The following is a 21,768-nucleotide window of genomic DNA, read 5'->3' on the forward strand; positions in this document are numbered from 1 at the left end:
CAAGAAAAACATAAAATACAATAAAAATATTTAAGGTTTGTAAAAGATAAAACATAGGGGACTGTATAAAAAAATCTTAGTTCATCCAAACATTGTTCTACGTAATCTTTAAAAAGCTGTAAAAACACAATATTTTACAGGGAAACTGGAGTATATTAATTTCCTTATACACTAACTGACCTATAAATGTATTGCATTGACCATTCCAGGTGTAAACATGAAGCAGAAGAATGGCTGCTTGAGAGTGAGATAAAAAATGGCAAAAAGAGTGAGCCTTTGACTGACAATGGTGGTACTAAGGTGCTCGTGACATGACATTAAAAACTAATAATTTATTGGCATTTGTCGCAAACAATATGGACACATATCCAGGTGGTGGAAAAGGAGTATCCACACAAGGTGGATGAGATCACAAACTTTTAACTTCTTCCCTCTCAGATGAGTTGAAGATAAAAATGCTCAGCAGTATTTGCAAAACTCTTCTTTCTATAGTCTAAAAGGCTAGGTGTCAACCACAGACTGTATATGAAATATGGATGTAGTCAGGCACTGGTTTCGAAAGACCCATTTTGACAGTCAAGTTTTTACCATCACCAATAGAAACTGACTATGCTGCACATGAGTCTGTTGTTCTTAAGCAACTGGCATTGTTGTGTACTGGTCACCACACAGAGCGTTGCAGACCATTGTCTACATGTTTTAGCTATTTGCTGTCACCAGAGGGCAGCTTGTGCTGTTGTTGGACCTTCCGCCAACCACAGAGAAGACCAAAGTTACAACATACAAAGTGTTGAAGTGAAACTGTTACAAATGTTACAAACAATAAAAAGTGTCCACTGCAGCCACTGTTTGATCTTTAGTGGGGGGGGTTTGCTATTCCTACTCTTTCTTCACTCACTTTCCTTTTTTCGGCCAATCAGCATTCTGTTTATCTGTTACATGCTGAAGGCTTTTCTCAAGGACTCCAGTCAAGCATACACAAAATCCTTCACTCAGTGTAGCAATATACCTGCACAAATGGACATGAACTATGAATTGATAGTATGAATTCCCGTTTAGCAATTGAGAACAAATATCTGGAAATTGCTTACAGAAGTTATAGAATAAGAGAGCGGAAGACCATTCTCAGACATACTTCTTTGGCAAAAAAATTTAGTTGCCCCCCTGCTGGCCATCGATAGAATGCAGTTTAAGGTACGTTGTAGTACTTTCATTTCTTAAACATCCATTTTTTTATATACAGTCTATGGTATTAAATTGGTGACGTTTAGCCACAGGGATGTTAGCATTTGTTAACTGGCACTAAAATTATGTCATAAACAAAACTGTGGGACAAGTCAAATTACCATCTGAAAAGATCAGGAATCACAGATGAAATTAGCTTACATTTTATTCTGGAGCAAACAGTTAATTTCATGGCATTATTGTTCAAATATTTAACTCAAAAATGATAAATGTAAGCATCACGTATTGGCTGTAGAGGAAAAGTCAGAGGATCAGCAAAATTTGTGGGATTGTGGGTCTGTGGGACTCTATACAACTAATCCATCCTCTCACCGCTGAATATTTCAGTCTTAACTGATGCTAAAATGGCTAAAAATGCAGCAACAGTTATGATACAATACCACATGAGGCCTGTCTACTGAGCATATTTTAACTGTCCAGTGTACTCAAGGAGTCTATGTACCATATAATATAATAAAACTGGATTTTAATCCAACAAAATTATAGTTCATGAGTGTTTAGACAATAGATAGAAAAGACAAAAACATGAATGTCAATATACATTAAATGCACAAATTTACTATTTTGTGTTCCCTAGCTCTTTCAACCACTACAGAGAACATGAAAAAAAAATCTTGGTTTACTGCAAAGGTCTTCAACAACCATGAAAAATATACTGTAACAAACATATTCTCCATTTTATTTTCAGGTTATTCTATCTGTGAAGCAACATGCGTCCAAGTTCCTGGGGGGGAGGTGGAAGTGCGCTGTGAGAAACAAACTCAGTCCATGAGTGCTTCACACTGTCCTTTCACTGACTTTCATCTGACAAGCAGTCAAGTCAATGTCAGCCTTACATCCTTCCTTCAAGCCTCCCCTGTGGTTTGGTCCTGTGTGGCGGTGCTCATAAGCAGTCCATTGAAAGAAAATAAAAAAATAAAAGGCAGCAGTGGACAGCTTGGAGGATGCCCTGCTCGTGTTTGAGGCTATACACCAAGCAGCATGCCCATGAAATCTGAACCGTTCTGTATTGTAATGGAAGCACCGGCTGCGTTATCCACAAATATGGAGGTGTACTGCCCAGCCTGCAGAGCAGAAACAAATACAAATAAATGTAGAAAGAGTGTAGAAGAGTACTTTATGTCTTACTCTTGTGTGTCCCTGAGCTCACCTGCAGCTCCAGCAGTCCCTGCACGCTGACAGTGAATATCTTGCTGTTACTTTCCAAGCCAACGATCATCTCCAGTGAACTGCAATCAGATTAAAAAATAACATTTCTGAGTAATTTTCAAACATGTCAAAGCTGCATTCTTTAAAACCCCATAAACTTCATCCAAGTGTAAAAGGCCTTATATTAAAGGGATAGTTAGTCATTGGCCAAATATGCATGCTCACTTTACTGCCAAGTTTTAGATGAGAGGAATTATTCCTTTGACATAGTTTAAGGGTAAACAGGGAAACTATGTGTTGATTGTTTATGCCTATTACACACTGGCTTGCGGGGTCTATTGGTAAAATGTCAGGAAAATCGACTGCTCCAGACTTAAAAAAAAAAAAAAAAAAAACCTTGGAAAACAATCAAAATGTATTCTCCATACAAATCCTGGATCTGTATTTTTGAGCCATTTGATTCCACTGATCACATAATACTCTTTAATAGTATTCAAAATGCTGCCATGTGCCACACGTTCCATGGCAAACCAGTAGCTGATGCAAACTGAGAACTTCACCATCAAAGTAAAAGTTGTGCCAATATTGCAAAGAGTGAAACTTTTACTTTGAAGGGGAACAGTCCTTGTTTCTGGACTGCAGGCACTCTTCATAGTTTCACGACCTCTTGGCGAGTAAATGGCAATTATTTGCAGATAAGTCGGCATCTTCATGCAAAACACTGGTGACCATAGCAACCTGCTAGGAAACAAAGCAACCGCAAACAGGTTTTTGGTGCCACACCATGTACCTCTTTGTGACCATTTTTCCCCAGGGGTTGCCACCAACCTCCAGCATCTTCTCGCCAACTGGTTGGGAAATATGTATTTTTCATTCGTGAATTGCGCATGCCATATGGCTGCTGTCCAGCCTTTAGGCCTGTATTATTCAAGTCTTAGCTAGCTTCTTGTGGCAGCTTCAGAATCCATGATACAGTTGTTTGAATAATCTCAATCTTCTTGTTTGACTCTCAGAAAGAAAAGAGCATAAAGACGAGTTTGACCCAAAGGTCAAACTTTTCCTTGAGCAACTGAGCACTCTCAGAGGCTGCACAGATGGCTGTAACATAGCTGCAGCCTTTAACCACACATCGAGAGCACTGGCTCCTGTTTAGTGGAAAATGATACATTTTTATGGCAAATCAATCATATTGGCCTTCCCTCCAACTGCCATCACAATGAGCCTCATTTCACATTCTCTGCATTTTCATGAGTGGGAGGGCGAGACTGGCTGGGGCTTTGGCTCAAAAAAGCAAAAGCCAAGCACTCTTTTGGGTTAAGTAACCCATCATAATAATATTATTTATGCATTCCCCTCATTGTACCACACTGAAAGGGAGGCTGTGGAGCTCTGCACAGTCCAGGGGAGACTTCAGGGAACAATTCATTTCAACAGCTTTCACTGACTTTATGTAAATAGAAATTTTGAAATACTGGAAAGAATTTGGATTTGGTATGGTTTTGTAAAAACATAAAATAAAATAAATGCCCTTCAGGCCCACTGATCTGATGCTTCGTTATTTGCCTCGCACATCCCAAACTAGAGCAGTTCTCTGCTGTGCTGTTGTATGTAACAGGCTGCCTGCAGTGTCAAAGGTGAGTCTATGAAGATTAGTTAGGCGACAAGGACAAGGCCTCTAAATGAGAGGACATTTCCTTTTAGAGACCTGCTCTGTTTTTATACAGGAAATGCCAAACTGGTTCCACACAAAGTGTAACAGACAACCCCTTTTACAGCTCGTAACTTCTGGTGAAAGTTAAGGAAGCATTAAACACCACTAAAATATGACTGTGAGAGGAGAAAAGCCAAACGTAAATTGACAAAACAAGAATCTCAAGAATGCAAATGATGACTGTAGTAATATTGAAACCTACTCGAGATTGATTTTATTTGTGATTGGTGGCGATATTATTCACTAACGTGCCAAAACTACGTTGCTACAAAGATTAGGTGCATAATTGAGGGGATTTGGGGGTGAGTCTGTAGGAGACTGAGCTTCAGGATATTTAACAACCTTACAGGATACATACGTGTATCTGTGGCAGAGGGATTCGATGCAGATCAACACCCGAATATTGTCCCTGGCCTTAAGCTGGCTCTTGCTCCTCTTCACCTCATTGTGATCTGTAAAATGGTCAGTGATCAAATAAGATAGGACAGCAAGAGTTACAAAAGTAGCTAAAACATCAAAAAGAGTCTATAAGGTTAGAACAGGCTAAAATACAAGACAAAGACGAAACAGCATAGGTCAATAAGGCTAAAACTACACTAGAAACAAGAAAAAACTCTTAACATTTCAAGATTGAAGTGCAAAGGTTATGAAAAAAAGGAAACTTTACAAGAAAAAAATTGTAAATTTGTGGGGATGTGATTTTTGCTTCTGAACGTGTTACTTTAATCTTTTCCTTTGACATTTTACCATCTTTTTTTTTTCTTTTAACAGATACAATATGTCATTTCAATAAAAAAAAAGGATCATTGCATAAAGGATTACCAATATTTAAGTTATCCTTTATATGTAGGAGTCTTAAAGGTATAAATCTTAAACTGAATTTCGATAGCCTTCAGTGTTAGTGATAGACTGACATGCACCCTGCCTTTCAACCTATGACAGCTGGGAAAGGCTCCCGTGCTCTGCAACCCTAAGTTGGATAAATGGTTAAGAAAATGGGCCTCACAGTATGTATATATATATATCCTGTAATCACCGTCTTAATTATAAACAGGCAATTAAATGACTGGATTTCCACACATAAGGGTTCAAATCAACTTTTAAAAGGAACTTTTTAGGGATTTATAGTTGCAATGATACATCAGTTTAGTCTAGTGTTACGGTTTCAGCCACACTATTTACTGTAGCTCAAACATTTCCCACTACTCCTAATTTAGACATTAAACAAACGGTGGATTAATGGTGAAGTGGTGACGCATTTATTACAAGCTAACACCAATTCTTAAAAACCCATCTATAATACAAAGCCAAGGATCATTTTTTTCATGTCTGACAATGGGCCAGATTTCAAACATTCAAGGATCAGAAGATGATAAGATGACAATGAAGTGGTCAGACGAATGAGACGCTACTTTTTATTTGCACTGGACGTAAAATCATATCGCAGCTTCTTATGGCACGAGAAGTGGTTCGTCAAACAAACAGAGCTTGTTTGGGTGTTCTGTAAACAGTTGCTTCTCTGCTAAGCTGCTCAGAGAGTCTCTGCTTCAGCGAGGTTTCAATGATGTGTGTATGTATGAACTTGATTAGAATCAAGGCTTCTTTTCTTATCACAAAACTGTGATAAGTTTAACAGTTTTAACAAAGCCAACAAAAGCATGAAGAGGAGAATGGAAGCATGCCCTCACTCCTTAGTGGAGGTCTAATCATCCAAAAAGAGGGCCAAGACCTATCTGGGTGGTCTATTAGTGAGCAGGGGCTTTAAGGCTTTGCTATATTACAGTAATAAGCTTTATAGGAAAGTTACTGTGATTTACCAATATGGACATTAGCAGAGAACTGGTAGATCCCTGTGATGGGAGCTGTGAACCTCCCAGTCGACTGGTCCATTCCCGACCCTCTGAGGAAAGCTCCTTTAGCAGGCGGCTGGAAGCGCAGGAAAAAAAAGATTGATAATGGATATGTTTTATGGCAACAGTATACAGGACCACAAAATAAAGGCCCAGCTACAGAGCACTAAGTACGGTATGTCTTCTGTGTGTGCTTCCAGGGCACTTTAGCAGAAACAATCCTACAGCCACTGCCCTTTCTCATCGCTGTGGCACAGTTATGACAGAACTGCTTCCATGGCTCATTTATGCACAAGGTGTTGCATGGATTATGGCATTAATGAGACAAGGCTGTTCCATTTTTCACATGGAGGTTTACTGATGTGAAGGAGCATAAGCTATTTTCGCCTGTTCCCTTATCCATATCGGGTCGCCACGATGGGTAGCAACACATGTTAGATTTGGCAGATTTTTTTCTTTACTCTTCCTGATGCAACCCCAAAGGAATTTGTGCGTCCTCCCCAGGTCAAACCAGGGATTTTTCACTCGTTACACAAACGTGCAGCTACTAAACCTAAATGCTGATGTAGCATGGGAACGCTGAGGATCAGGCAGGAGGAGAATAGCAAATCAAAGTGATAAATAGGGGATTGCTGGTAGGAGTCTTGATAGACTGTGAACTGTGTTCCCCATATGGGCTGGATTGATTCATCCACTTTTTTGGCAGGAATTTAAAACACGCCTAACTGGCAGTGACTATTGGTTATTTTACCCGCCCTTTATATACCACTGTTTAGTAATTATTAATATTTAGGTTCTAATGCAACAGTTCCATATTTTATTTTTGGATTACTGCATAATTCCCAGTTCAAAATAATTTATCTTACAAAATGCAAAATGTGTTATCCCTGAGCACATGCGGCACATGAGTTAAAGTTTATCACATTTAACACATGGAGTCTAAACCATGAATCTCTAATAAATAGGGCCCCTGGACTCAGACCTTATTTTTATCCTTTGTCTCATTGTGTGCCTCTATAGTTCTGACTCCGCAAAAATATTAAAACTTTCCAAAGCCATAGTAACACGTCTTCACTAACATAGCTCTGTGTTTGCATGTTTAATAGTGTGCAGAGCCCAATGCACCCTCCTCCAGCCTTGTCAGCTAGTCCTAACTGGGCATAGTTCTTCCACTACAGCATGCTGTTTCAAACAGTGTCTATTTCTGTCCTCTCCACACTTTATTCCAAGTCTGAGACAGAGTGCCTTTTGTAAGCTGCCCAGAGAGTGATGTGTAGAATAGAAAAAGCTGATATTTTTGACCAAAGAGGCAGTCTGAGTCTTGGAGTGGCACTGCATGCTTTGCCAGTGCCAGTTACCAGTGAGGGGATGATCCCCTCATAATTCTCCCACATGCAAAGTAAGCAGTGATTAGCAAACACTTACTCTTTCAGGGTTACGACAGAGAAACAAAATGTGAAACCCTGCAGAGGATGGTTAGCCAAAACTTTAGTTTTTCAGCCGCAAGCAGGGAACAAAGCTGGACCGATTCATAAACATTTACTCGGCTTCAAACAAACTTACTGTCTGAAAGTTCTGGAGCTCCACCAGAGTCTTCTTGTCGACCACTACGGGTCCCTTGAGCTTGCAGTGGAAAGCTTCTTCTATTCTGCGGTACGAGGTAATCCCCTCCAGGGTGAGGATGGTTGTAGGTAGCTGGCTGGGGCTGATTTGTCTGTCCAAGGCTGCTGTTCGCCTCTCTGTAGCCTCTGACAGAAACATGCCCAGCACACAGTGACTCAATTGGATTTTTTTAAACTATTCTCTCAGGATTATATTGTAATTATAAAAAAGGTGTATAACTGTAAGATGAAGAAAAGAACAACCTTGTATCCCAAAAAGGAGAATAAATGAATTGGGACAAAAAATCAACAGGCTTCTACCTTTAATCATCTCTTTGAACTCCTGCAGGAGAACTTCTTGAGTTACTTGAGCCCCAGGAGAGCCAGGAGGACCCTGGGGACCTGGAGGACCTGGAGGACCGGGTGGGCCTGGCTAATGGAAGACAGAGACACAAAAAATAATCATGTATCCAACTTAGCATAAAAATTTTGTACATAAAATGGCTTAAAGTGAACATTTTTGAATAACTGTGGGACAAATAGCCTATCTTCTGGGTTTACCAGTGGTCGTTTGCGTTTGCGACATTTTCCAGGAAAGTTTCCAACGGGTCGTTTCACAAAGTCCATCCATGATCCCAGTGGATCCACCCTCTGGTGATCAGAACCCTGCACCAGAACAGAAGTCTGTATAAATTATTAGCGCAACGTGAGTGTCGACTCATAACGTCATGATTGCAATCCACACACGCCCTCTGTCAAGATTTCAAGTCAGACAAACCTTTAAAAAGTTTATTCAATTTATATAATAATCATATATTTTATAGTAATTTTGGTCAAACAGGGAAATGTCTTTCTTTCTGTCTCTCTTGCTCAGTCAACTGCAAAGCTTCTCAACTGCCCATCAGTCACCATCGTCCTCCGAAAGCTTTACCTTGTGCTTATTTTTTCATTCCAGATAATTCACTCGTGTGCCACGTCACTTCTTATTTTGCCCAACAGGCTGGAATGAATGTAAACAAACTTTGTTAAGAGTAGTTGGGTTTTTTTTCTTTTCAGCACATGAAAATTTCCATGAGCACCCTGGTGAAAAATGAGTCTGCCTGTCTATGTGTAATGTCGATTCTGTGGACCGCAAGCCTCAATTACTGTAGTTTATAACAACATGTCAAAGTGGCCAACACTTTCCCCCTCACTAAAAGACAAACCAGTATTTTTTTATTAATACTGCTCATTAGATCTAATGATGGAAAATTTAATAAGTAAGATGGCATGAATATAGTATATAAACAGAGGGTTGTGTGTTTTCCAATCAGGGTGTATGTTCTCAGATAACTAATTGGTAAGAAACTGTTGTTTAGGTGAGTGAGATCTCACGGGGGGAAGTCCTCTGGGTGAAACGTTTTTATACGTAGTGCTACAACTTGCTTGTTTTCATTTTGCTATAAAATGTGAGGCTGAATGACTTCCAATCACAGCAAGCTCACAAACTTACCCTAACCCTTCCCCAAATGTCAAGAGTCTTCAGCTGAGATGGAAGAGGAGATAAAGACGAGCCATGAAGGTGAGCTGTCTGAAATGGAATTTGTTTAGGTTTGGCAGCGGGACATGGATCACTTATCTGCTAAACCAACATGCCCCTTTCTTCACCGTTAAAGACTTGCATCTTGTTCCACCGCAACAGAGTAAATCCTTGTGTGTCTTTTTGTTAGGCTGGAATAAAAAACTGTTTCATGGTTGGGGATTTGCAGCACACACACACCGCTTTTCACTCTCTGATTTTCTCTTTTCTCTGACATCAGGCAAAATAAACCACTTAACAGGCGCTGCATGTCAAACTGATCTTTGTTTTTGTTGCGATTTTGAGGCTTGGAGACAGATAAAAGGGATTGATTTGGGCAAGAATACCTTTACACTACTCACTCAGTACGGTTTCCAAAAAACTGGAGGCCAAGTTATTTTATGATATTCGTTAACATAACAATACTATAAGCTTTTAAGCAAACGTTTAACAAAATGTGCTTTTTTTGCTAAAATATAGATGACGAGATTGATACTACTTTTATTTCCATCTCCTAAATATGAAGCAAACACCACTGGCTTGATAGTTTATTTTAGCACGAAGACTGAAAACAGAGGGAAACAGTTAATCCAACACTTCAAAAGTAAGAAAATCCAGCAGCTCTCAAGATCACTGATTCACTGCCAGCTCATAAATAAATAAATAAATAAATTTTTATTTATATAGCACCTTTCAAGACAGAATCACAAAGTGCTGCACATAAGATTACAAGTCATAAAAAGATTTAAAAAGAGAAAATAAAACAGGCAAAAAATTAACCAAAAGCAGTTTTAAAAAGGTGAGTTTTGAGTTGTTTTTTAAAAACAGCTACTGAGTCCACAGTTCTTAATGTTTGGGGGAGAGAGTTCCACAGTCTCGGGGCCACAGTGGCAAAAGCTCTGTCACCCTTAGTTCTCCTCTTAGTATTTTTTAAAGCAAGTAAGCCCTGATCAGATGACCTCAAAGACCTGCTAGGGACATAGGGCTGTAGCAGATCAAAGATGTAGGCTGGTGCCAGTCTGTGCACAGCTCTGTAGGTCAAGACCAGGATCTTAAAATTGACTCTAAATTTAACAGGAAGCCAGTGTAACTGAGATAACAACGGTGTCACATGTGAGTACTTGGAGGATTTTGTCAAAAGCCTAGCTGCAGCGTTTTGCACAACCTGCAGACGATCCAGAGAACCTTTGCTTAGACACATAAACAGCGAATTGCAATAATCCAAGCGTGACGAAATAAATGCATGTATAGCAATCTCCAGTTCAGAGCGAGATAAAATCGGGCTTAGCTTAGCCACATTTCTTAAATGATAAAAACAAACCCGAACCAGAGATTTCACATGCCCATCCAATGTGAGACTCGAGTCAAAGGTGACACCTAAATTCCTGATAGAGGATTTAACATAGAGTGAGAGAGGACCGAGAGCTTTCACTATCTGCGATAAAAATCTATCAGGGGCGCATACGAGGACTTCGGTTTTCCCCTCGTTGAGTTGTAGGAAAATTGCAGCCATCCAACGTTTGATCAAATCTAAGCAATCATTCAGACGCTGAAGCTTAGATAAATCCTCGGGCATAAAAGAAACGTACAACTGAATATCATCAGCATAACAGTGATAAGAAATGTCCACAAAAGAGCCCATTATATGCTGGAGGGGGAGAAGATATATTAAAAACAATAAAGGCCCCAAAACTGACCCTTGAGGGACACCATAAGTGAGGGAGGTAGAGGATGACCTAAAATCGGAGACTGCCACAGAAAAGGATCGGTGATGGAGATAAGAGGAGAACCACTCTAATGCAGTTCCAGATACACCAACCCAATTTTTCAGCCTTTCAATGAGGATGTGATGGTCCAACATGAGTAGAACAGAGCATTTTCCTGCATCATTATTCATCAAGACCTATGAACCTATGAACGTGTCACATTATTTTCAATGTGCATGGTTCAGGCAGTTTTAGTATCTGAGCCCAGTATTGGAACCAATCAGCTAGTCTCAAATATTTTGGGGCTCTGAATGAATAGAGATGTAAAAACAAATGAAAACCTAAATTGTTTACAGACAATAGGCAACGGCCTTCCGTGCTCTGTATCCAGATTTTACCTTTACTCAACTACAGGCTGCTCAAATGTGACTGGTGGCTATTACTCGAACCTAATACAGACTAACAAACATGCTCATATTTGGATGTCTGTTTATAGAGATTATTCTGCACCTAAATAAATGGTTTTATTCCTAGACTGAAAAGTGAAAACAAACCTTACGTTGACCTTAGAGGGATAAAAAAGAATCCAAAAATAGGACGCAAGTCTCGGTTCAATTCTGCTTCATCTATATAAAATATGAAGCAAATCACAAACAATCCTCCCAAGGAACTTTATATTGTCAAGTGAAGATCCTACTATAACGGAGAGACGCACAAGAGAGAGAGACAGCACGCCCCTGGCAACAGTGGGAAGGAAAAACTCCCTTTTAACAGGAAGCAACCTCTAGCAGGAACACACTCAGGTTGGAGGGGGCAACCGTCAGTCGCACTGACAGTGACAGATTTATGCCATCGTCTCCTAACATTCATCCAGTCCCCACGGCATTTTTTTTTTATTTAACAAAAAGCAAACAAACAAAAAACATGATTTCTATGAATTATTTCATCTCTGCCCTCCAGTAGACCGGTAACCAGTCTAGGGTGTACCCCACTTGTCACCTTATGACAGCTGGAGTGGCTCCGGTGCTTAAAAAAACAAATATAACTGAGCTTAACAGGTCCTGGACTTTCTGATAGAGCCAGATTATATCTTTCCAGTCTATATACTATGCTATGTTAACCACCTGCTGGCTGTAAGTTTGATTTATAAATCTGTCAAATTCTCAACAACAAAACAATATTAATGTAACATACCAGCTCTGTGAGCTTGGATAAATACTATAAATCAACATGCTGATGCTGGAACTGTAGACAACTCAGTACAATCTGAAACAGACCCACAATGAGATGATGAGGCGGACCGGCAGGCTCTCAACTGAGAAAAAGTAAACACTTAACATTTGTTCTTGGTCAGTGTCAAAGATATAAAACTGTTAATTTGGCCCACACATGTGCCCGGTAATTACACCTCTTATCATTGCCAGGAAATCAGCCATGCTCTGAGCTTGGCATCCTCTTTAATACACACCATTGCAATTAAACCATTAAACCCTTGCCCTGAAGGATTTTCTGTGCTCAAAGAAGAAAGGCTTTGACCACGGTAATTATAACCTTCATTTCTAAGCTAAAATATAACTGCAAATCACTGTATAAATAATTTAATCATCAACTTTAGAAACTTTTTTCTATAAAATATACTGTGCTCTCTTTGTGTCTGTTTCTACTGTCAGTAAAGTGCATCACTTGCCAAAAATTGTCTGATTCATTGCATGCAGCTGGGTGTATGTCTCAACCGAGAACTTCAAAGACTCCACACATGCAGACATGAAAACCATATTGCTGTATGACAAAGAAGAACCTGTCGAAAGGCCTTCAATCCCTCACTCGCTGCTATGCTGTAAAGTAAACTATAGATTCCTTTGCATAGCTCAGTATCAGCACGTATAGGTGACGAACAAACGGGGAGTGGATCCAGGTATACGTCGTAGAGTTGATGAAGAACACCGGGGCTCTGGCTTTGATCACCGCTGATGTGCGAGTGCCTCAAAGTGGCCTCGTCTCTCAGCGGGTATGAGCACACGCCTTTCCAACGCAGACCATGAGAATGTGTCAGGTATTCTGTCTGAAGGTGGGAAACGTTAAATCTTTTAGACAGTGTTTACCCTGGTCGATGATGGGGCTCTAAATCACGTCTCATTACTCAGACTCTCATCTTAAGAATGTAAAGTCTAATATCTATGGATGGATGTTAATTTAATCCATTAAATTATGATTTTAATTGTTTCTGGCAGAGAAAATATCAAATCCATCTCAGCGATTTTAAAGTTCACAAATGACTTATGACTATATCTTATTTGTTATGCAAGAAAACAATACAATTCACTCTTCTGAGTTTTCTGCACAGATTAAACAAGTTACCTTGTTTCCCCCTGCTACTATCTCTGGAGCTTAATTTCAACTTGTAGTTGTACAAGCATGAATGCATGGTCATTTGGGGATTTTAATTTGAGCAGTTCTTGGCCAGCACGGTGATGCAGTCGTTAGCAGTGTTCGCTCTGTTGCCTCACAGCAAGAAGGTCCTGACTTCAACTCCAGTATCTGTCCAGGGCCTCGACCTGATGTTCTCCCTGCAGGTTTGGGTTCGGTTAATCTGTGATTCTAAAGGTGTAAATGTGAGTGCAAATCGTTGTATGTCTCTCTGGCCAGCGTAAGATTGTACCCTCCCTTTCGCTCGATGGCAGCTGGGATAGGCTACAGCCCCTCTGCGACTCTGATAAGTATAAGTGGAAGAGGCTGGATGGGGCTCCTCTTCTTCTAGAGTGGAATGATTATAGAGCATTCATCTTTAATGACTTTTAAATAGAGGAATTGTTGCACAATTTTGACTTTGTGGTGTTCCCTAATCTAATATTCATACACTCACTTAGTGGTAATGAAGGTTCTATAAAGTCTTTTAATACGACAAGGCAAGGCCTATAACCTTTTTCATTATTGACCATGATTGACTACAACTGGTACTTTTTCTTCACCGGCATAAAAAAGATGTGTTTGACAGCACTCATTGGACTGACCAATAGTTTATTTTTTCGCAGTGTAGGAACAAAAACCACTTGACTATGTTTAGTCTAATTTCTCTAAACAGACATCTGAATGTGCAGAAAAACAAACTGGTACTAAAAGCTGTTCTGTTTTGTTTGTTCTTAGAATAATAGGAAAGTCTAAGCAACTTCAAATCCTAGGTGAGTACAAGCTATTCTAATGTGCCACCACTTTGCCAAGGACTGGAAGAAAACCCAAACTGTCACCCTCAGATAAGAGGAAATTGGTCAGGATATTCAGGAACAATCCAGGAACCACCAAGGCCTCAAGCCTGCCATGAATTGGAAAACACTGGAACACCAGCGTCATGATCAACAGTGAAGCCAGTTTTTTATCATCGTGGAATGAGAAGATGCCGACTAAATAAGCAGGCCCTGCTCCAAAATGAACACCTTCAGGTTTGACCTGAAATTTAGTCACCCACACAGAAACTGACCGATTTGGCCACAATCACAAGAGGTTTGATGGGAGGAGTTAAGGGGAAGTTTTTAAACCTAGGAATACTACAGCAGCAGGCACTTAGGGTGGAGGTAGTGTCATGCTATGGTTCTGTTTTGCTGCCTGTGGTACAGGTAGATTGCACAAAAGTAACAATACAAAACTTTACATCTTATAAGTAAAATGCTTGCATTCAATATTTTGCCTAAAAAAGAGAACTTTTAGTTCATTTATTTATAGGTTATTTATTTATCGAAATTTGGTAGCTACAGTTTGTCTTAGCATAAAACTGGGAAACAGAGAGAAACAGCTAACATTGCTGTGTCTTAAGATACAAAAGTTTATCTGCAAGCAACTCTAAAGCTCATTCATTAATGCATAATTTGACCTTGTATTATAAAACAAGACAAAATCAAAAGCCTGGCTAGCTGTGCTTCCTGCCTGTGGTCATCAGCTTGGGCTAAGCGACCCAGCTCTAAATGGCAGAGAGAAAGAAATCCTGTAATTTATATTTCATAATATTGTTAAGTAAAGCTTGTCAGTGTTTTAGGATTAAGAATAAAAGTACATGTTTTCAGTGTATGTGTTACCATTATGTAAGTGTTAAAGCTGATGCATTAGTTATTTATAGAGAAATGAGAAAGAGGCAACTTTTCTGATTTCATCAAAAAGTAAGTGTTCATTTTGCATGAGAGCAATTTTTAAAATATCTTTATTCTTTTCTATTCCTTTTTTCAAATTGGTAGTTTTTACTGCTTCATGTTCAAAATCTTTAACAGAGTGAAGTAAAAAGCACAATAGTTGCTTCTTAAACCGAATAAAGTTGAGTACGAAGCAAACAAACTTCAAATACTGAAGTGAAAGTGCTTAAATATTGTGCAGTACTTATTATTTGAGCAAATACACCAAATCATTTTCCACTGCTTGTGCCTGGCATCCATGTCTTACCATAAGAGTGAAGATAGATGGTTTTATTAACCCGCAGCATGGTGAGTTTAGAGCTTTTGGATCAATTAGTGGATCAGTTGTGATGATTGTTGATCATTCGCGGAAGCCTATAAGATTTTATTATCCACAGAAGACCGACCTGGGCCTGCACAAATAAATCTTTTCGTACGCTGCTTTAAATGTGTTTGTCATGTAGTTTGGGGAAAATTAAGTAGAATTTATTTGAAGCAATAAAACTGGAAATATTTCCCTGGGGCAGCGTGCCACCAAAAACACAAACACAACTGTTAAAACATGTCTCTGGGGCTGCAACCAGATACTGAAACTCTACTCTTCTACAGGCAGCTCCTGAATTCTTCCGTGTGCGTACAAAAAAACTTATCTTATTTTCACTTCTGCCTTATCTGTTTTTCTACCTGCTCGTACACACTCGACAACATGAAACATTTTGCTGATGATAAAAGTGTTCCGCGTGCAGGTTTAAGGTTGGACAGGATGATTAAGAGTCATCTCTAATCCCTTGTTTTTACATCCCTGCACTGCTCCCTGTGCAGTCATCCATGCATGGGTGGAAGGGCCTTACGCTGGGCCAACACCGCCCCAGAAGGCAGGGATCCCCAGGCTGTGTGGGACGAGGGGATCCTGCTAACCTGCGTGCATCTCAGTTGTCATGCATCCGCCCACGTGTTCCCCACCGCTGCGCTTCACAGACACAGATTGATTCGAAGATTTATCACTGAAGAGGTAAATACAGTTAAGCATGCAATGTTGACTCGGCTCTCTGCACACTGTGTTATTACTCAATTGGCAAACACAGTGTGCAAAACATAATTACTCTATCACACAGGGGCATATTTGGAAGTGTAAATTAAATGTAGTTATTATTTAATGATAAGGTCAAACATTCTTCTCATAATATGTCCTGAGCTTTTTTCTAACTGCCTCTTTGTTGTCCCAACAAAGTTGCACTTCTAGCATACGAGAGAAAGTGAATAAATTTGTGTTTATGCTCAAGACAATCTCAGCTTCCTCTTCATATAAAAAGCAATCTAAGCTGAAAGACACTTTGATCGTTGTGTCACATCTGTTTTGTGTACAAATTATAGCTTTGAAATTGGAAGTGAGTGCTCATTTTCCCTGTGGTAGGTAAAATGAGCTGTTGAAAAGCATTACCTATGCTGTGCCATCACAGATCACAGTTTGCCACTTCACAGTAAAAACTCAGGAGATCTTCCTCTTTTTACATGATTCCAATATTGTTCTGGACTATGTTATATAACCACATACTAGGAACGCTCCTGGTGACTAATTTACAAGTCACTTGAATGCAAGAAAAGAGTCTAAATTTAGCAAAACTGAATCTGTCCAAGGAGCAATCCGGCCATGTTCTGCCCTTTATCCAGTTTTCGGTCGCTGGGGCAGCAGTCTAGGTAGACAAGCCCAGACCTCCCTCTCCCCAGCCACTTCTCCCAGCTCATCCGAGGGAACATCAAGACATTCCCAAGCCCGCTGAGAGATATAATCCCTCCAGTGTGTCCTCGGTTTCTAGCTAGCATTAACACAAGCTAACATTGACCCGGGTAGTCATTATATTCAAGGTACAATAAAAAAATAAGTAGAGTGGTTGCTCCTCCACATCGAAAAGAGCCAATTGAGGGTGTTTGGACATCTGACTAGGATGCCCCCTGGAAATTTGAGGCAGACTCAGGACCCGCTTGGGAATGTCTCGGTGTCCCCCTGAATGAGTTGGAGAAGGTGGCTGGGGTGAGGGAAGTCTGAGCTTCTCTGCTGAGAGTGCTGTCCCCACAAATCAAACCCAGATAAGCAGCAGAGAATGAATGGATGCATGGATGCATGGATGGATGGATGGATGGATAATAAATCAGCTAATCAAACCTGAAGAAATACATAGCACTATATACTTATACACTATATACAATACTTTGCCTCTTCCTCACTCATATCGGAGTGCGCTGTATATGCGTCTACATTATCGGTTCTCAGTAAAATCCTGCCATGATTAATGACCTCTGCAGTTGGTTTTTTTTAAGCCACAGTTGATGAATTTACTGCTGAAGTTCTGGATATAGCAGTTACAGAAACATGACCAACTCATGATAAGAATCAGGCAAGATTAAGGGATTTTTATATAAATCCAGCATCAACCTGAAGCTGCAGACAAAATCCAAATAAAACAGCCGCTCTGTGTCTGGGAGGTGAAAACACAACAGTGTGGTTTATTTTACTGCCCAAGTTCAGATGTAACGCAAAACAGTGTTTGTTATTTGTTTCTTTTTCCCTCTGTTTTATGACTCCATTAGGTTAAATAAGCATAACCTTTTTGACTGTCTGACAGGCTGAAACTAGAGTTTACTGTGGACTCTTCACACCAACGGTGGGAGGTGTGTGCTCTCACAGTGGCCTTGTTTCCTGAGGGACTCAGTTTTGTCTCAATGTGTGGGTTGATCCAAAAGGTCCCACACGCCGCTGTATTAATCATCACTACAGATGAGAGAGAGGAAACAAAAACCCTCACCTCAGGCTAAACCCAGCCATTACTCAACACGCTAGGCGTGATGTTTGACTTGACTCCCTCCATTACAGCCATCACAGATCCCTCACTGCGCTCGGCAATGACAGATTCCTCTCATCTTTAGAGCAGGGTGCACAATAAGCCTTGTACTTTTAACGCACTGTACTAAACCTCTGAGACGTGACGGCTCGCAGAGATCACGGTTGTTTGAAATGTTCATCATCTCATTAAAAAAATTCCTCTCACAGCGTAGCTCCACACCTCACTGTTGTGATCACTTTCAAATGGAAAATCTCCAGAGGAATGCAGGGTTTGACTGCCCACTGCCAGCAGCCCACACACAGGATTGGTCAGATAGAAAACGAATGCCATCATAAGAACTGTTTCCACTGGGCACAAGGGGGAAAAAATGTAAATTTGGAGTGTAAATGTTTGGCTTGTTTGAGAATACAAATTGCTTGCCAAGACAGCTCCAATGGACGTGCTGTTTTCTCTGAGCCCTAACAGATGTGTAATAGGATAAACTAACAAACTACCCAAGACAAGCAAGTTTACCACTTTTCATGATGTGTGGCATGCTTTTTTTTTTTTCTTTTTCTCTATACCCGCCAAAAGAAACCCAGAAAGAGTGGCACTGACAAATGCAACCTTCACTGCAACCTCTTCCACAGATGTCACGCTTAAATCTCAGGTTCTATCAGAGGTGACAGTGTTTGGCAAAGACACTGTCGGGCATAACACTGCGTCTTAAGAGTGATTATGCCATTACCCTGTGATTGTGGGAGATGAGATGAAAAGAATGTTAGAGAGGGAGGCAAAGGGGGATAATCCTCACAGAGGTGTTCCCTTTCAGGGCCCTTTCTATGGGGCTTTGTGAGGGGCTTACACGGCATGCTGCCCCAGTTTTCAGGGCCACACCGCCCCTATCGGATGTCCCAGACACAGCGGAGTCGGGGTAGGCCTGTGAATGACAGCGTCAATGGGCTGGGAAAAACATCACCACAGGTACTATAATACCTCTCCAGCTAACTTTCCCAGGAGTCACATCACTGCCTACAAGGCAATCCAAGAGCAGCAGTGTTTGTGAGGACACCCTGCTCCCTGTGGGACGAGGCAGACCAGCGAGATCCCGGTGGGGTGCAATCTTCAGCAAGATTCAGGGCTGACACAAGGTCATCCTTCATAGCTGTTGTTTTTACTGGGCGAACCAAGTCAAATAAACAGCACCAGGCCACAACCACCTACAAAGTGTTCTTAGAGACACAAAGAAGACCTCACTGTGTGGTTTCTAGAAGAGGGGGGGAAAGGAGTGGAGGTTACCGCGAGACTGGCTGGTATATAGGGCAGTGAGAGTTACATGAGAATGCCAACATAATGGGTGGGCTGAAAGCAAAACAAATAGCCTGTTGGAAAGTTTCACAAATATGCAACACCAGCAATAAACCAATAAATAACAGAGTCAAGGGCCGACTGTTGCTCCTGAAAATGGAAGTGTACCGCAGCAATGTTGTTATGTAAGCGGGATTCATTTCTAATAAAAACATTGTTCTTGTGTTGAGAGGTTTGTAAATACCTCATCTCGCTTTACTGCACCCTGAATTGTTCACATAAGCTGAAACACTGGAGGCAGGCACCCGCAGCGCACACTAATTGACGCATTGATCACCCTTTAGATGTCCACATTCCTGGCATGCCTTGGGAAGTCATCTATTTAGAGCTTCACACATTTTGGTCCGTCAAACTGTATGAGGCCTGACCTGGCAGGGCACACCTGCCCCGACCTTTGCCACACTTTATTTATCTATTTCTATACAGCCTGTGCTGACAGGTATATGTCACATATCTGCAAGGCAACCTTAAACTAATCTGAAGTCCTAAATATATATTAAAAAGAAATTGCATTGGAATTTAATACCTTGATGGTCCCACCAACTTCTTCACTGTTGGATAGAGTTGTGTTGTACGTCTCTGTGTGCTGTGGAGTGGGCTCCTTTGGCCTCTTCCTCTCCTTCTTGGCATCCACTCCATCTAGAAGGACACACTGGGTCCAGAACACCACAGCCACTACGGCCAGAGGCATAGCCCCACACCACATCTTCACAGTCTTTCAATCAGCACCTGAATCCCTGCAGAAACAACCCAAATCTTCTGGAAAAGGACCAGTCGTGTGGTTGGACGCAAGCTGAAGATGCCCACGAGGCTTACAAACACAAGAGACTGGAGGAATGCAGCTTCAGGGACTCCCTGTCCAAGAGACTGTCAGACTGACTGCTGCTCCCCTCTTGATGAGCTCTGAGCCAGCCCAGCGTTTGCAGGGGCACTGCTAAGTCTAGCCAGACTTCCAGGAGGCTTACTCAACTATGAAATGTGTCAAGCAGAATGGTCCAAGGGAATGACAGATCTGTGGAGATCTGACAGCAAATAAACCCATTAGTGAGATTTTTCACGCTTTCTGCTCTGTTGGGGGGGTGGAGGTGCTGAAGGGGGTTGGGTTGGGGTGTTGTGGAGGGCACAGGGGGTCAAAAGAAGAGCCTGAGAGGAGGGGCGTCCAAAGCTGAGGGTGGGCTGTAAGGACTTAGAGATGGATGGCAATATTCTCTTTTCCCTCGCTCTCCCCCGCTGCTTCTTAAACTCAACAATAGAGTCCAGGCTCCAGCAGACTGGTGTGGTAGCTGGAAAAAGCTGCAATATCCACAGAAGTTGGGCTCAGATCAAAAGATGCAGATCAGTATTCAGATCAATCTGCGTGCATCCACGGGGATGCCAAAGAGAAGACAGTTGAAGTCCTGTATTGATCTTAGCCGGCCTTATTTTCTCCTTAAAGTGGTCACTCAGGTGCTGCCTACTGACTGTCCCAACAAGTCCATGTGCAGAGATATAGGTGCCCGGTGGGTCTCTTTTTTTCTTTCTTTCTTTTTTTTTTTGCCTTGCTCCACTGCACTCCCTACCTCTCTGGTCCCAGCTGCTCCTTTGCTTTCTGACTGAGCTTACAGGAGGGCTCACAGTGGAGTTTTATCATCACCCATTCTCCCTCCCCCTGTCCTTCTCTCTCTCTCTCTCCACGTCTCTTTTGACTCTCTCTATTGGCAGCCTCAGCTGATTCAGCTCTGTTTTATCTCACTTCTGAAGAGCTTCTTGGCAGACAAGTTATGGGATGTGTACAAAGTTGTCTATGCCTCAATACAGGCCTGATTTACCAAAGCTCCAAGCTAGAAGTAAAAACTACTTCATGCACCTTTTTGTGACCTTAAGGCATTATCTTGTGTAATCTGTTGTTTGAAAGTATGCTAGGGACAGAAATCTAGACTGCAGTACATACCTGTTTGTTTTACTCAGTGTTGGTGTTCAATTCTTTGAATACTCCCAGAGGAAAGGAGTAGAAATTGCATGTTTCACTAAATAATCATGGCTGATGTGAATAAATTACTGGTCTGGGTATTTCTACAATCATTCATCAAAAAGGAATTCAACCCTGCCAGATTGTTTCTAATAAATAACATGTTAGCTCATGAGTGCATACCACATACTTTATTTATTTTTTTTAACTTAAAATTTTAGACTGCCGTTTCATTTGTTTGCCAATTTTACATTTTAAAGCAGTGCCATCTAGAGGTAGCGGCGTGAAATACAAACATTTACCAGTGACATCTCACTTCCTGCCTTTTGTGCGAAGACGTAGCAGGAAGTTGCAGCCAAGAAGCACCAAGCTCAACAGCAGACGACAAAATCAGTCCAGGAAATACGTGATCTTAAATCCAAAATAAAATGAAAAAGTCTTGTGCTCAACATAAAATAAAAATAAATAAATAAATAAATAACGTTTGGCAGTTTGGAGCAAATAGTAAAACATGTGTAAAGTTTTATGGTTTATGGTTTTTATGGTTCTTGTGTGTTTTGTGCTTTTTATAGCTTTAATTTTACCACACACACACACACACACACACACACACACACATACATAGATCTTAAGGTGACATTAGGTTCTTCAAT

At 40.9% G+C, this 21,768-nt stretch overlaps 1 protein-coding gene across 1 annotated transcript; it reads right to left on the reverse strand.

Annotated features, from left to right (window-relative positions):
- Nucleotides 1-312: 312 nt before the first annotated feature.
- Nucleotides 313-20,787, reverse strand: c1qtnf12 (C1q and TNF related 12). The gene is made up of 8 exons (XM_040038130.1): nucleotides 19,694-20,787; nucleotides 8,118-8,222; nucleotides 7,878-7,989; nucleotides 7,519-7,703; nucleotides 5,923-6,031; nucleotides 4,464-4,557; nucleotides 2,396-2,474; nucleotides 313-2,309 (listed from the first exon to the last, which is right to left on the reverse strand). The coding sequence occupies exons 1-8, from the start codon at nucleotides 19,871-19,873 to the stop codon at nucleotides 2,211-2,213; spliced, it is 963 nt and encodes a 320-aa protein (XP_039894064.1). The 5' UTR covers nucleotides 19,874-20,787; the 3' UTR covers nucleotides 313-2,210.
- Nucleotides 20,788-21,768: the final 981 nt, after the last annotated feature.

Source organism: Simochromis diagramma, unplaced genomic scaffold (genome assembly GCF_900408965.1).
Source record: "Simochromis diagramma unplaced genomic scaffold, fSimDia1.1 OVJJ01000061.1, whole genome shotgun sequence".
Taxonomy (NCBI): Eukaryota; Metazoa; Chordata; class Actinopteri; order Cichliformes; family Cichlidae; genus Simochromis; species Simochromis diagramma.

What these genes read in the sequence shown, in the direction of transcription:
- c1qtnf12 (XM_040038130.1), bottom strand. Translation starts at nt 19,873, where the DNA reads ATGTGGTGTGGGGCTATGCCTCTGGCCGTAGTGGCTGTGGTGTTCTGG. An exon ending in CTCTGCTAATGTCCATATTG is followed by an intron (nt 4,558 to 5,922) that starts GTAAATCACAGT and finishes ACCATTTTACAG; the next exon opens with ATCACAATGAGGTGAAGAGG. An exon ending in AGGGACTGCTGGAGCTGCAG is followed by an intron (nt 2,310 to 2,395) that starts GTGAGCTCAGGG and finishes TCTGCTCTGCAG; the next exon opens with GCTGGGCAGTACACCTCCAT.